At 41.4% G+C, this 16837-nt stretch overlaps 1 protein-coding gene across 5 annotated transcripts in view; it reads left to right on the top strand.

Annotated features, from left to right (window-relative positions):
- Positions 1-16837, top strand: part of LOC139413011 (nck-associated protein 5-like) — a 158725-nt gene that overhangs the window by 71265 nt on the left and 70623 nt on the right. For 4 of the 5 annotated variants that reach the window (XM_071159975.1, XM_071159976.1, XM_071159977.1 and 1 more), the window contains one exon: positions 9714-9847. In XM_071159975.1, the coding sequence (XP_071016076.1) occupies positions 9714-9847 (134 nt within the window). Of the gene's footprint in view, positions 1-9713; positions 9848-16330; positions 16413-16837 lie in introns of those variants that run through there. The other variant, XM_071159979.1, reaches the window with a different exon arrangement.

Genomic DNA, 16837 nt, shown 5'->3' with positions numbered 1-16837 from the left:
TGACAATACTGAATGTCGTCTAGTCTAGCTGCAGCTTAATGTTCAGCTTAATGTTCGTGGTTGGTTTTAGCACGTTAGAGTATGCTTTCAATTATCAGGCTTGGTATCACGGGGCAAGGCCAATTGCCATACGCATATAAAGTCTGTGGACAGTAAATACTTCAGCTGTGAAATACTGTAATGTCTCGCTAGGATTTTCTGGCAACATAAAGATATCTTAAAGTTGGATTTAACGGATCTGGGCCTTGTTAAATGGCAGAAATTATACATTGAACAAAAGCAGAAGACTGCCTTTAATATAATGTATGCTGTTATAAGTGTGTTGTTGTCGAAGCTCTTGGCAAGGCGTAGTATGCAGACGTAGGGTAGCGTTCCAACTTGCACCCTATTCCCTATGTAGTGCACTACTTTTGACCGTTGCCCTTAGGGAGATTATCGAGTAGTATGTAGGGAATAAGGTGCCATTTGGGGCTGATACATTTATTAATTTTTTATTGCATGGTTGCTGTGCCTGGGGTGTTTTTAAGTAGATGTGGTGAACAAAAGGCAGGGACAATGGACAATTGTAGGAACCCAGGCCAAATCACTGAACAGTGTCATTTGCAGTTGTGTTTGAGGCAAATTGGACCTTTGCATATAGAGGTGATTTTAACATACAGTAAACATATTTAGGCAATTAGTGTGGGTATTTGAAGAATCGGTCGACACATTTTTGATGTCAAGTCATATAAGTTGCAATAAGTCCAGTACAATATGTTTTGTCAATTGCTTGTAACTCCTTGAATCTATAAAATATTTGATCAAAATACCGCAGTTTACCTTTAATTTTCTGATTAGATGTTTTTGTTTAAACCTGTTTATGTTAGAGTTGGCTCATTTTTATGATAGAAAACCCGTCTCTTCTGAAAGAGAAAAGGTCTAGTTTCCAAAAAGGTCACTAAACTTTCAAAAGCGATTACTTAAACTCATGTTCAGTTGTTCAACTCCGGTCTAACTAGTCATGGTGAAGGAACTCATTTGGGTTTGGTCCAGCTCTAACTTGGCACCAGCCCTGTGATAGTGGGTTTATGTTCCTGTAGTGGTGTGTTATTTACGGCAGCCATTACGTGTGATGGAGAGGCTCCCTGGTGCGTAAAAGCCGCTCCACATAGTATCCCTGGATTTACGGCCGTGTTGAAGAGCTGGGGCTGGTTTTAGTTGTGAATAGGGTTTAATGCTCAACTGCTTCAGCGGATTAAAGTCTTGGGCCAAGTCACAGAGTTAGAGTGAAACATGGTTATTTATTGGACGGTTTCAACTCTAACACACTGGGCTCACAACTGAAGGAGCCAAAAGGTTCCCCCCCCTTGAGAAAAAAACGGTTTTGTCATTGTTTTGTATTTAATTTATTATATATATATTTTTTGCCTGGAAACTGTCCTGGTTGTGGTGTTGCAGTAGTGTGGGGCACCTTTTTCATTCAGTGTTACTTTGTCTTTCTCTTTTAGACATGAACATGTTTTAGACACTCTTATCCAGAGCAACTTACAGTTAGTGCATTCATCTTAAGACAACCACATATCTCAGTCATCAATACAGTAGCTATCAGCAAAGTCAGTGCTAGTGGGGGGGGGGGGGGGAGTAGGGTAATAGTAGTAGGGTAATAGTGACCTAGTGACTAGGGTATAGGGGTTGATTTGATGTACAGTTATATAGGTAGTTTGATTTGAGAGTAATACAGATTTTCTATATTAAGGCCTCCGTAGTAGTATATATTGAGGTTTGAAATGTGTCATTCATGTGGTAAGGAGCCTGGTTTGTGCTATACTAGGCTCCTTGGTTAGTTCCTCTCCTGCACGCTGCTTGAGCTAGTGTGTTGTTCAATAGCCACTAGATGGCCCTGCAGTACTTGTCTTGTGAAATTGTCTGCTTTCAATTCCATCTTGGTTACCATGCAGTGGACAACCTAATGAACAAGATCTTGGTAGTGTTGCATATATCATAAATAACATAATGATGATTAAAAAACTTTGTTAAGTTTTGCTTTTTCAAATTAACTCATGTTTTATATGTGATAGCCACGAAGGTAAATATTTTATAGCTATATGTTTTTTAATAGAGGTGAAGGAAAGGCCTTACTTTGTTTGCTCTAAGGCTCTATGCCACAAGGAGTGTTGAACTAGTTGATTTTGGACAAGGTTATTCACTAAATTAGTGACTCAGCACTATATATTTAATGGCTGACCAAGGTATTTATTATTAAGCACCTTTTAGTGTTTAAAAAAAATCGTCTTTTTTTTTACCCCTTTTCATGGTATCTAATTGGTAGTAGTTACAGTCTTGTCTCATCGCTGCAACTCCCGTACGGACTCAGGAGAGGCGAAGGTCGAGAGCCATTGCGTCCTCCGAAACACAACCCAACCTAGCCGCACTGCTTCTTGACACAATGCACATCCAACCCGGAAGCACCAATGTGTCGGAGGAAACACCGTACACCTGGCGACCTGGTCAGCATGCACTGCACCCGGCCCGCCACAGGAGTCACTAGTGCACAATGAGACAAGGATATCCCTGCCGGCCAAACCCTCCCTAACCCGGACGACGCTGGGCCAATTGTGCGCCGCCCCATGGGCCTCCCGGTCGCGGCCGGCTGCGACAGAGCCTGGGATCGAACCCAGAATCTCTGGTGGCACAGCTAGCACTGCGTTACCTGGGAGGCCTCTTTTAGTGTTTCTATCCAGATGCAGTCTGACTGACCCTGTTCAGGACAACAGTACATAGAACAGACGGAAGTCAGAAGATGGGACTTGTGCTTTATAAGATATTCATATAGGGAGATGTCCATATAGGGAGATGTCCATATAGGGAGATGTCCATATAGGGAGATGTCCATACAGTGTCAAGAAAAAGTATGTGAACCCTTTTGAAATACCTGGATTTCTGCATTGGTCATACAGTTTGATCTGATCTTCATCTAGGTCACAACAATAGACAAACAGTCTGCTTAAACTAATAACACACAAACAATTATACGTGTTCATGTCTTTATTGAACACACTGTGTAAACATTCACAGGTCCAGGGTGGGAAAAGTATGTGAACCCTTGGATTTAATAACTGGTTGACCCTCCTTTGGCAGCAATAACCTCAACCCAATGTTTTCTGTAGTTGCGCATCAGACCTGCACAACGGTCAGGAGGAATTTTGGACCATTCCTCTTTACAAAACTGTTAAAGTTCAGCAATATTCTTGGGATGTCTGGTGTGAACTTCTTTCTTGAGGTCATGCCACAGCATCTCAATCGGGTTGAGGTCATGACTCTGACTGGGCCATTCCAGAAGGCGTATTTTCTTCTGTTGAAGCCATTCTGTTGTTGATTTACTTCTGTGTTTTGGGTCATTGTCCTGTTACATCACCCAACTTCTGTTGCGCTTCAATTGGCAGACAAATAGTCTAACATTCTCCTGCAAAATGTCTTGATAAACTTGGGAATTCATTTTTCCGTTGATGATAGCAAGCTGTCCAGGCCCTGAGGCAGCAAAGCAGCCCAAACCATGATGCTCCCTCCACCATACTTTACAGTTGGGATGAGGTTTTGATGTTGGTGTGCTGTGCCTTTTTCTCTCCACACATAGGGTTGTGTGTTCCTTCCAAACAACTCAACTGTAGTTTGAGCTGTCCACAGAATATTTTGCCAGAAGCGCTGTGGAACATCCAGGTGCTCTTTTGCGAACTTCAGATGTGCAGCAATTTTATTTTTGGACAGCAGTGGCTTCTTCTGTGGTGTCCTCCCATGAACACCATTCTTGTTTATTGTTTTACATATTGTAGACTTGTCAGAGATGGTAGCATGTTCCAGAGATTACTGTAAGTCTTTAGCTGATACTCTAGGATTCTTCTTAACCTCATTGAACATGCTGTGCTCATGCAGTCATCTTTGCAGGATGGCCACTCCTAGGGAGAGTAGCAACAGCACTGAACTTTCTCCATTTATAGACAATTTGTCTTACGGTGGACTGGTGAACATTTAGAGACGGCTTTTAGAGATACTTTTGTAACCCTTTCCAGCTTTATGCTAGTAAACAATTCTTAATCTTAGGTCTTCTGAGATCTCTTTTGTTTGAGGCATGGTTCACATCAGGCAATGCTTCTTGTGAATAGCAAACTTAAATTTTGTGAGTGTTTTTTATAGGGCAAGGCAGCTCTATCTCCAATCTCGTCTCATTGAATGGACTCCAGGTTAGCTGACTCCTGACTCCAATTAGCTTACGGATGAGGACATTAGCCTACGGGTTCACATATTTTTCCCAACCTACACTGTGAATGTTTAAATTATGTATTCAATATAGACAACATAGAAAAATGCTACATTTGTGAGTTACTAGTTTAAGCACACTATGTTTGTCTATTGTTGTCTTAGATGAAGATCAGATCAGACATCCATATTGTAAGACTTATAGTAAGACATCCATATTATAAGACTTATAGTAAGACATCCATATTGTAAGACTTATAGTAAGACTTATAGTAAGACATCCATATTGTAAGACTTATAGTAAGACATCCATATAGTAAGACATCCATATAGTAAGACTTATAGTAAGACATCCATATTGTAAGACTTATAGTAAGACATCCATATAGTAAGACTTATAGTAGGACTTATAGTAAGACATCCATATAGTAAGATATCCATATAGTAAGACTTATAGTAAGACATCCATATTGTATGACTTATTGTAAGACATCCATATTGTCAGACTTATAGTAAGACTTATAGTAAGACATCCATATTGTAAGACTTATAGTAAGACATCCATATAGTAAGACTTATAGTAAGACATCCAAATTGTAAGACTTATAGTAAGACATCCATATTGTCATACTTATAGTAAGACATCCATATTGTCAGACTTATAGTAAGACTTATAGTAAGACATCCATATTGTAAGACTTATAATAAGACACCCATATAGTAAGACTTGCATATAGTAAGACTTATAGTAAGACATGCATATAGTAAGACTTATAGTAAGACTTATAATAAGACATCCATATAGTAAGACTTATAGTAAGACATCCATATAGTAAGACTTATAATAAGACATCCATATAGTAAGACTTATAGTAAGATATGCATATAGTAAGACTTATAGTTAGACTTATAATAAGACATCCATATAGTAAGACTTATAGTAAGACATCCATATAGTAATATACAGTTGAAGTCGGAAGTTTACATACACTTAGTTTGGAGTCATTAAAACTCGTTTTTAAACCACTACACAAATTTCTTGTTAACAAACTATAGTTTTGGCAAGTTGGTTAGGACATCTACTTTGTGCATGACACAAGTCATTTTTCCAACAATTGTTTACAGACAGATTATTTCACTTATAATTCACTGTATCACAATTCCAGCGGGTCATACATTTGCATACACTAAATTGACTGTACCTTTAAACAGCTTGGAAAATTCCAGAAAATGTATTTCAAGGCCTACCTTCACACTCAGTGCATCTTTGCTTGACATCATTGGAAAATCCAAAGAAATCAGCCAAGAGCTCAGGAAAAAAAATGGTGATCCTAATTGACCTAAAACAGGGATTTTTTACTCAGATTAAATGTCAGGAATTGTGTAAAACTGAGTTTAAATGTATTTGGCTAGGGTGTAAACTTCTGACTTCAACTGTATTTCATAACATCTATTTGCATTTGGAATTCTACAGTTCAGGAGAACAATATCATGTTTCTAATTCGAGCTCCTAAAGCCGTCCCAGTTGCCATGGCACAAAATGGATACCCAGTGTAATGCAGCACTCTGCACTGTAATAATAAAAAGTTGTTGATTCAAATATACAATTGTAAGGCAACCAGCTGCAATAGAATTGTGAGTATGCTTTAAAAAAAATAATAATTGTTGAGCAAACTCACAATCCTATTGCAGCTGTGGTAATAAGCTAATCTTGTACATCTTCTGACCTAATGTCACGCCCTGACCATAGAGAGCCCTTGGATTCTCTATAGTGGTTTCGGTCAGGGTGTGACTAGGTGGGTGTTCTAGAATGTGTATTTCTATGTTGGTGGTTTTGTATGGTTCCCAATTAGAGGCAGCTGGTAATCGTTGCCTCTAATTGGGGATCATATTTAGGAAGCCCTATCTCCCACCTGCTTTGTCGGATATTGTGTTGTGTTTGTGCATGTGCACCACTTCTTCACGTGTCGTTATTGGTGTATTATTTTTGTGTAAAGTTTCACTGAAATAAAGATGTGGAACTTCAATCATGCTTGCCCGTGGTCCGCTCATTACGACGATCGTGACACCTAACCCTGATACACAATCCAGGTCTCAATTGTATCAAGGCTTAAAAATCCTCCTTTAACCTGTCTCCTCTCCTTCCTCCACACCTTTTGAAGTGGATTTAACTTTCACCTGGATTCTCCTGGTCAGTCTATGTCATGAAAAGAGCAGGTGTCCTTAATGTGTTGTACACTCAGTGTAAATTAAAGCTTAAACCCTGCTGCTAGAATCACAGTGGAAAACAACTGCACTAATGCTAGATTTGTCTTTACTAAACATGGTTTTTAAAGACTCCACTGCAGGCTCACTGCTGAAAGATGATCAACTTTTGCTACAGAGACTCTAAAAGCAGAAAAGCTTCTGAACATCCCATTTTTTTTTCTATGACCCTAATTGGAACATGCACTATGTCCTGAAGCCTCAGAAGTTACTCCAAAAGAAGAAACTGTCCTCGTTTCAGATTCTACACTTCAAAGGCTATGCGGCCTGCCTGCCTTCCTGCATGACCATGTCAAGGAAGAAGTTTTGAGTCAAAGATAATGTCGGGGTTCTGTGATAAAGTTTTGTGGGGCCAAACACTGCCTGCTTTACATCTAAACTTCCACAAGCTAGTTGAGTTTGGGGATTTCACTTGAATATACTTTAACACTGAAGACATGATTTGGAGAAAGTTAGTGCACTAACTTAACTATAATCTGTCTCCATATGGCAAAATCTACCTAGTTACAGTAAGTGACAGATTGATCACTGCATGCTGGGTAAGCCTCTTAGCCGTACAGTAGGTTCAACCACTCAACCATCTCCCTCTGTCGAGGGTGTAATAAGCTTATTGCCAAAATATAAGGATGTTTACTTCTGGTTAGAAAAAACAGAGGCCGTGACACTGTGTTTGATCACAATAATGGTACCAAGTGAAACGAACACTGCCCCTACCTCGTTCTCCAACTAATGTGCATGAATTGAGGAGAAAACTGAAGAGGAAATTGGGCATATCCTCCTCATGTCTGCCAAGAGTGGCTGAATTTCCTCTTCACTTGAACACTATAACATACAGTACAATATTAGGGGCTGTGATTATAGCAAAGGGAAATCGTGCCTCGAATAAACGCAGATACTGATAACCGTTTTATGGACATTCCATGATATATCTCATTCCGAGTGAAGGCTATAGTTATAGGGGATGCCTCGAAAGGAAGGAAGGAAAAGGGGATACCTAGTCAGTTGCACAGCTAAATACATTCAACCGAAGTGTGTCTTCCACATTTAACCCAATCCCTCAGATTCGAAGTCAACGGCACCCGGAGCAGTTGTTGTTGGGGGTTAACTGCCTTGCTCAAGGGCAGAATGAGAGATTCTTTCCACCTTGTTGGCTCGGGTATTCAAACCAGCAACTTTTCAGATACTGGCCCAACCGCCATCTGCCTCCTACACAGCATATAGCCACCAAGTCCATGGGTAGCTGACTATGGCTGTCTTACAATAGAAGTGTAATGTACATTTCATCATATGTGTCATTGAAAGTGACTATTGTAGTGGATGCATCAACATAGACTACAAGGCCATGGGAAGTTGACTATATATATGGATGTCTTAATATACAGTTGAAGTCGGAAGTTTACATGCACCTTAGCCAAATACATTTAAACTCAGTTTTTCACAATTCCTGACATTTAATCCTAGTAAGAATTCCCTGTCTTAGGTCAGTTAGATTCACCACTTTATTTTAAGAATGTGAAATGTCAGAATAATAGTAGAGAGAATAATTTATTTCAGCTTTTATTTCTTTCATCACATTCCCAGTGGGTCAGAAGTTTACATACACTCAATTAGTATTTGGTAGCATTGCCTTTAAATTGTTTAACTTGGGTTAAACGTTTCGGGTAACCTTTCACAAGCTTCCCACAATGAGTTGGGTGAATTTTGGCCCATTCCTCTTGACAGAGCTGGTGTAACTGAGTCAGGTTTGTAGGACTCCTTGCTCTACACTTGCTCTACACTCTTCAGTTCTGTCCACAAATTTTCTATAGGATTGAGGTCAGGGCTTTGTGATGGCCACTCCAATACCTTGACTTTGTTGTCCTTAAGCCATTTTGCCAAAACTTTGGAAGTATGCTTGGGGTCATTGTCCATTTGGAAGATCCATTTGCGACCAAGCTTTAACTTCCTGCCTGACTGATGTCTTGAGATGTTGCTTCAATATATCCACCTAATTTTCCTGCCATCTATTTTGTGAAGTGCACCAGTCCCTCCTGCAGAAAAGCACCACCACAACATGAGGCTGCCACACCTGTGCTTCACGGTTGGGATGGTGTTCTTCGGCTTGCAAGCCTCCCCCTTTTTCCTCAAACATACTGGATGGTCATTATGGCCAAACAGTTCTATTTTTGTTTCATCAGACCAGAGGACATTTCTCCAAAAAGTACGATCTTTATCCCCATGTGTTTTTGCAAACCGTAGTCTGGCTTTTTTATGTCAGTTTTAGAGCAGTGGTTTCTTCCTTGCTGAGCAGCCTTTCAGGTTATGTCAATATAGGACTCGTTTTACTGTGGATATAGATACTTTTGCACCTGATTCCTCCAGCATCTTCACAAGGCCCTTTGCTGTTGTTCTGGGATTGATTTGCACTTTTCGCACCAAAGTACGTTCATCTCTAGGAGACAGAACGCATCTTCTTCCTGAGCGGAATGAATGCTGCGTGGTCCCATGGTGTTTATACTTGCGTACTTATGTTTGTACAGATGAACTTGGTACTTTCAGGCATTTGGAAATTGTTCCCAATGATGAACCAGACTTGTGAAGGTCTACAATGTTTTTTTTCTGAGGTCTTGGCTGATTTCTTTTGATTTTCCCATGATGTCAAGCAAAGAGGCACTGAGTTTGAAGGTAGGCCTTGAAATACATCCACAGGTACACCGCCAATTGACTCAAATTATGTCAATTAGCTGATCAGAAGCTTCTAAAGCCATGACATAATTTTCTGGAATTTTCCAAGCTGTTTAAAGGCACAGTTAACTTAGTGTATGAACTTCTGACACACTTGAATTGTGATACAGTTAAATAATTTGTCTGTAAACAATTGTTGGAAAAATTACTTGTGTCATGCACAAAGTAGATGTCCTAACCAACTTGCCAAAACTATAGTTTGTTAACAAGACATTTATGTAGTGGTTGAAAAACGAGTTTTCATGACTCCAACCTAAGTACATGTAAACTTCTGACTTCAACTGTAGATATTATATAGATGTTATGACACAGATGTTATGAACTAGATATTATGAAATAGATATTTGTGACATGTAGATAGTCACAGACTTTGGTCTATGTTGCTGGTGGCTTTTCTATCTCTCTGCCTGTTGACTAGTAACAACACCTGTTACATTTAGCTGTTTTGTTGACAACCAGCAGCCAACCTGACTCTGTCCTTTTTCCCACAGCGACAAAAGCTGATTCACGTGCTAGAGGAAGAGCGACGCCTGCGATTGGACAGTGAGAAGCGGCTTCGGGAGGTGACGGACGAGTCGGAGCTGGGCCGAGTGCAGATGGTTTCGCTACAGCAGCACTTCTCCAGGTAACATGCAGCCCCTACGCACGCACACACACACACACACATACACGCATATATACATACACACTGACACAGGCACAGACATGAGCGCACACACACACACACCGCCGTCCCACGCGCCATGGCAACGTTTCCATGACAACAGACCAGTAGGCACCACCAGCTTACTGTACCACTGTAGCATGACACAGGTCAGACACAACCTATATAGGCCTAGATAAATTCTGTCTATGCTACCATCAGATTGCACTGTCGTACTCATTGACATAATGCCAAAGATTTTAATGCCACAGACTTTGCCACGGGTTTCAAACTAGGGGCCAATTTTAATTTACACAGCCATCTCTGTTTTTAAATATTTTGTGTTGAGAAATCTTTATTGCAAACCGTCTCTCTTCAAACCGTCTCTTCATTCATCTCTTGGTGTATCACTTCATCAGTCAAACTTGACTGTATTGAAAGACACATTTTTTTTTATCTCTCCAACATTTAAAATGAAGGAAGGATGAAGTCTGTCAGTTCTCTGACCGCGAAGAATGACAACTGCGTCGAGAGTCCATTTCCCCCTTTACTATAGGATCATTTACATCCTACTGCAGCCTCATTGAGGTGTGACGTAAGCGAATTCACCACTCAGCTCAGAACTGATGTCATAATTAGGAGATAGTCATTCAACGCACTGCCGCACGAGAATAACCCGTGGATTTTTAGAATGAGCGCTGATCTTCCCATTTTAAATTGGGCGAGGAAAATCTGTCCTATTAAAATAGTGTGACATTGTATCGGAGTTAGTTGTCTGTAGTTAGTTGCTCAGAATGACCTCTGAACTCTGTGGGTCGTCATGTAGTGTTTTAACTATGGGGTCAGTACAGCTATGGTACAAGTCTAACAATGGTATAAGTGTTTCTTCTCTAAGTTTTGTAGTAGTATTGTAAGAAATCTGACGTTCTTAAGACCGCAAACACCAAGGGTGTTTGTGGGCCAGTGGCTACTGTCGCTGCCCTTGGTCAAGGCGATTGGAGTTTAAGCATCCCCCAAAATCGCAACAATGGTGTCAGAAGTGGGATTCGGACCCACGCCTCCAAGGAATGTCAGATGTGTCACAGTGTAGTGGCTACTATGGCAACTCACCCGCTTCACTCAACCGCATTCACAACAGATTTGATGGCTAACACACTGCAATGCACATCAATGAAATGTTAATGAACTTATATCCCAATGATTCTATATGGTGTCAAACTTAATGGCCTAGTAGTGGTTAAACCATCAGCGCGGGCCATTGTCATTCCAGCCCACGAGCTCAACATACCCATGCCCCACAACACTGTATCAAGCTCAGCGTTGGCTGTGGCATCCTGTCACCATATATCTATATCCGTATCCATCAACATATTAATTCTGTCGTGGAATTCCTTTATCCATGTGGGCGTACAGTATGGATTAGATTTTGCAGTCAGCACAGAGAACACAGTCAGCTCAGCTCAGACATGCTATTGTGTATCTGTATAGTAGCTAGCTGCCCCCCCCCCCCCCCCCCATATGGAATAATGCCTGAGGAGTCAGGCACAGATCATTCAACACAGAGATCTAATAAAAGTCAGTGAGCGGGGGCGACATCGTATCATGTTTACATAAGTGCCTCTCTCCAGTCTTTGTCCCTATTCATTTCGCCCTTCCCTGACTGCCTCTGTGACTGCCTCATTTATGTCTGCCATCAGTCTGATCCCCAATCAGTGTCTGACTCAACCAGCCATAGCCTTATTATGTGTTCTGTCACATCATCCAGACTCCCGGCTGATCTCAGATCTGTTTATATTCTGGGCTATCACTGGCGCGGACCAATGAATCAGCTGATGGAGTTAGCATAACGATGCCCGATGTCCCATAGCCCGAATAAGTGAGGCGGGCTAGACTGGGTGTGCATGTATGTGTGTAGGGGAAAAAATATATTAGGCCTATCTGTGATTGGGTCCTGCTCTAGTCCCTTTGTGACAGATGCTTCCGTCGCCGGGCGGTTGCCTCTCTCCAGACGGATTGTTCTTATTGGCTGTGACTCCTGTGGATGACTGCATGCCTCCTCGGCCCCTAGACTGTGGAAGAACAATGTAGACAGGGATTCCATTATGTCCTTATAATGCTCAGCGAAAAGAGACCTTCCCACCACACGCTATAGGAGATGAAGTGCTTGGCATTGCTGGTGTAATTCTCCCTCTATTGCTCATTGTCAGTAGTGGTGGATGGCAGTAATTTCAACAAGGATTGCTAGAAATGTTATTTTTTTTAACATTATATTGCTCTTGTTTCTGTACTTTTCAGTGCCTATTAAAGGAGGTTTCCCTGCAGTGACAGACACAGAGGAGCTAAAAGGCTTTAGAGAGACTCAGTGGCTTGTTGAATTCATAATGTTTGTTTTTGTATGTTGGAGTGTCTGGCTGCATCGGTGGGTTCGGGTGTGGGTTCGGGTGTGGGTTCGGGTGTGTGTGTGTGTGTGTGTGTGTGTGTGTGTGTGTGTGTGTGTGTGTGTGTGTGTGTGTGTGTGTGTGTGTGTGAGTGTGAGTGAGTGAGTGAGTGAGTGAGTGAGTGAGTGAGTGAGTGAGTGAGTGAGTGAGTGTGTGTGAGTGATTTGCGTGTATCCCTGCATGTGTGTGTGTACCTGGCCTCTCATTGGATTATTATGTTTACATGGGAGCCAGAAATGTGTGGCGGTGATCGCAGTGGCAGATGGGACATCTGTGTGGTCACTTTAATTAAGAGCTTACCAGCCAGCAAACCAGTCAGTCAGCAGGCTGCCCACACTGTCTTCAGCCTGAACCTTTGACCCACTTGATAATGCCAGCTCTGCACTCTTAAGTCACTGACACACACACACACACATTGTGTGTAGTGCTTAGTTCAGGATGATTGAGCATATTGTGCCATCTTATAGTTGCATTATTTCATTATCCCACTAAAATCTGATTCTCCAGTGAAATAACCTTCCATTGTACCTGTTTCTTTGCTTGTCAAAGATAGAACCTATGTGGCCTACATACATCTTGGCAACATATATTCTACATCAAAAATGCACAACTTTTGACTAGAGCCCTATGGCCCATGCTTGAAAGTAGTGAACTATTTAGGGAATATGGTGCCATTTGGGATGCAGACATAGCCTACCATTCATTTCTCATCAGAAGAGAATAGCCTCACCCCATGAATGTGTCTCATAGGTAATATCCAGGAATTATGGAGGTTGATATCCAATCTCTTTGGGTGCTTTCACACTTGGTCCCTTTGAGACCATTTTTGCAGATTTTTTGTGTGCAGTGTAAACACTCCAAAGGAAATCAGACCCCTCAAAAGTGCCCCTGAAGCAAACCCGAACTGAGACCATCTCGAGAGGTGGTCTGAGGTTGGTTCTCTTGAATTCCGCTGTCCGGTTCCTTTTTTAGGGCAGTGTGAACACAAAGCTCCCCGGGTTCGCTTCTCATTATTCCGGCATAACACACTGGACTACTGCAACACCGTTTCCTCTGACGTAACTCTTCCCATTGATTTCACGAAAGAGAGAAGATGATGCCGTGTAGGTTGGAAGAAAAAACGTGCTGTTTTTTGGATATTGATTAGCGATGCACAGACATTGCAACATTTGTGTGGAGTTTCGTACGATGTTCAGATCATTTTTTTTGCAATATATGATCTATAGGATGAGAGCCTGTAAACTGTTTGTTTGATTATGCGGGTTGAATAGCATAGCAAGACAACAACATATTTGGTGAATCATTGCTTGCTCTTAAAGGGGCATTGGGTGTACAATTTTCAATTATAGCATTATTTAATCTGAAGTTATTCTTCTGTTATTTATTCTGTTGTTAAAATTATCTTCTGATCATTATTATTATGTATCATCTTTTAAATAAATGCAATCTATTAGCTTCTAAAATGTGAGTAGGTATATCTAGCTGTCTGATAACATGTTCTGATGGAATTGCTTGTCCTGCACTTTGTAAAAACCCAGAATGCATTGAGTGAATGTTGGGAAAAAAAATATTAGTTCCTTTCTAAACAGAACAATTTGTGTTGTTGTTTGTGCTGTTGTTTGTGTTGCACTGCTTTGCTTTATCTTGGCCAGGTCACAGTTGTAAATGAGAACTTGTTCTCAACTAGCCTACCTGGTTAAATAAAGGTGAAATTAAAAAGATGTGAATTCAAAGAGGACTCAGGCCACAAAATAGGTGAAGTGAATTGGCAAAAGAGTTGAGTCCTCATTCAAAGACAAGGGCAGTAGGAATAGAAAGAGAACTGAGTTCTTTTGCAAATTTTTTTTTACCCAGAGTACACTTTAAAGAGGACTGAGATAGTTTATTTTAAAGAGGGCTGTATGTGAAAATACCCTTAAATAGACTGGAATCTATTTGACCCTTGGCAACAATTAATTTGAGTTTTGTTAATTGTGGCTCCCGTGTGGCGCAGCGGTCTAAGGTAGTGCATCTCCATGCAAGAGGCGTCACAACAGTCCCTGGTTCGTATCCAGGCTGTATCACATCCCATAGGGCGGGACACAATTGGCCCAGCATTATCCGGGTTTGGCCGGGGTAGGCCGTCATTGTAAATAAGAATTTGTTCTTAACTGATGAAAGAAAGGTGAAATAAAATCAAAATGAAGTCACATTCAATGATGATAGTGCATTGAAATAAGGTTAGAATAGGACCTCTAAATTGGATAAAGATAAAATACCACAAACACATATCAATATTTTGGTAACATTTGTGTAGCCTGCAGGAATAATGCTTTATAACATGTTATGAGCCTTTATGGGCCTGTCTTAAAGGGCTATAATATGTTATGTCTGTCTATATGTAACAGAACCATATTTTTTCAGTCGAACTTCCTTAACATAACAGGACACCCTTTTTTGTGAAGTTATTAGAGAGTCTGTTTTAGTTTCGTCTTTCCACAGCCTGGTTTCATAGACTAGACATAACATTGTAAACGTACATTCGGAATACTCAAATTATTATGATATGTTCTGTTTGGTATGGTTACTTAAGACAGAAACAAAAGTAGGGTGGTTGGTCGGGTGGATGGGTAGGCGTATAATGCAAACGTCTAACAACCCAAATGTGACGTCTAGTAAAGGTTTTGAGTGCGAATCTCATCACGGACAACTTGAGCATTTTATCTAATTACCAACTTTTCAACTACTTACTACTTTTTAGCTACTTTGCCACTACTTAGTATGTTACTTAACCCTTCCCCTAACTTTAACCCTACACTTAACTTCTAAACTTAAACCTAACTCCTAACCCAAACCCCTAGCCTAGCTAAAGTTAGCCACCTAGTTAGAATTCGTAATATATATTATGTTTTGCAAATTCGGAAACATATTGTACGTTTTGAAAATTCATCATATATAATACTTGTAATTGTAATTCGTAACATATCATACGAAATTGGTGATGGACATCCACAAATGAATGCATACCATATGAAATATAACATATCAAAATAAATGGGGTGTCCCAGATTTATGTACAGAATAATACGAAATGCTCTGAGACCAGGTTGCTTTCCAATCTCCTGTTTTGGAAAACCAAGGTGTTGTGTGCTGATATGAGAGAGTTATGTTAATGAGCTCTTGTTAGATCCATGGCATCTCGCTGTCTCCCTCCGTCCTTCACTCTGATCAGGGAATAGAGAAAACACACATCAGAGAAAGCCTAAGAGTGGTGCCAGACGAACCCCAGGGAAGCACAGCTTTTTACTAGCCCCAGCGGGGATGTGTGTGTGCTTCCTGATGTGCCTCGGTGCTTTCTTTTCGGGAGGTGAATGTAAGGGCAGGAACATGATCGAAACAATCGTTTAGTAGTGGGTCGTCTGGCTTTTTTCTCCGTTTTATACACAAAAAAGACGTCATAGTCTCGGTTCACAGTTTTTTGTTTTCCTTTGTGTTCATGTCTGTCCTCAGATCAGCAGGTCTGCATTCCTTAAGGGACTGGTCACTCACACACTCGAACCCCACCAACACACACACACCCTCCCCCATCCCTATCCAGCTGAGCATTAAAGGGGAGGAGACCCCAGCAGGAAGGTCACATGGTCGGCCCCTGACTTGGGTCAGCCCTCAGGGAGCTAGCTCTAGATTGGTCGTCATTAAAACTCAGGGATTAGTGGAAGACTTAGAGCCCACACAGTCCACCCTGTAGGTTATTTACACCCACCGGGGCCTGACACTGTAGAGAGAGGACAGAGGACAACGGGAAACCAACTAACAGGAGCCCTCTCAACTTCTCGAGGGCTGAAGTTTGAACAGTTAGTAGGACAGAAGCAGAGTTACATGGACAAGTAGCGGGAGATGGAGGTGAAAGAAGGTGGCCGTTTGGACTTTACAAGAGGTTGACTGGACTGGATTGTAAGGAGAGCCTGAGTCACATCACCCCCAGCAGTCTATCCCTCCTCCACCCCTCCCTCCTCCTTACAGTCAGACAGGATGTCCTGTGGACAGACATGGACCCGGGGGCCACTGGGGCCCCCCATCAAAGGCTTCCACTTAGGGCTTGGCCTGAAGATGAGGGAAGCAGTTTTCAGGTAATGAAAGATCCAGGCTCGCTCTGTTTCTCACTGTCTCTATTTGTCTTCAACACTTGTCTAATGTACCTTTCTGGAGACAGAACTTTGAAAACTCCGGGAGTACTCAGTTGCATGCTGGAGAACTCTTAAACCTGCACACTAAAGCCTATGCTTTTTTGTATAAGGTCCTGGCCACCTGCAATAATATGCTGACTAATCAATGGCCTAACTCCAAGACACTTATCCACGCTCTCCTTCTTGACTTTGAATCAGCTTTGTCTCTACAAGTTGAGTTCCTTGTCAGGATAAGGGAGGCATATGGACTACAGGCTTGTGAATACTAATAACAACAGCAGATGATGACTCTAGGTCTAGATTTACAACTCTGTGGAGTATTCTGTCTGCACGTTACTGGTGGTGGGTGGGGGGGGTAGGATGATGTA

The sequence above is a fragment of the Oncorhynchus clarkii genome, chromosome 7, assembly GCF_045791955.1.
Source record: "Oncorhynchus clarkii lewisi isolate Uvic-CL-2024 chromosome 7, UVic_Ocla_1.0, whole genome shotgun sequence".
Classification (NCBI taxonomy): domain Eukaryota; kingdom Metazoa; phylum Chordata; class Actinopteri; order Salmoniformes; family Salmonidae; genus Oncorhynchus; species Oncorhynchus clarkii.
Note: the sequence above shows the minus strand (reverse complement) of the source record. Positions and strands in the feature narration are given on the sequence as shown.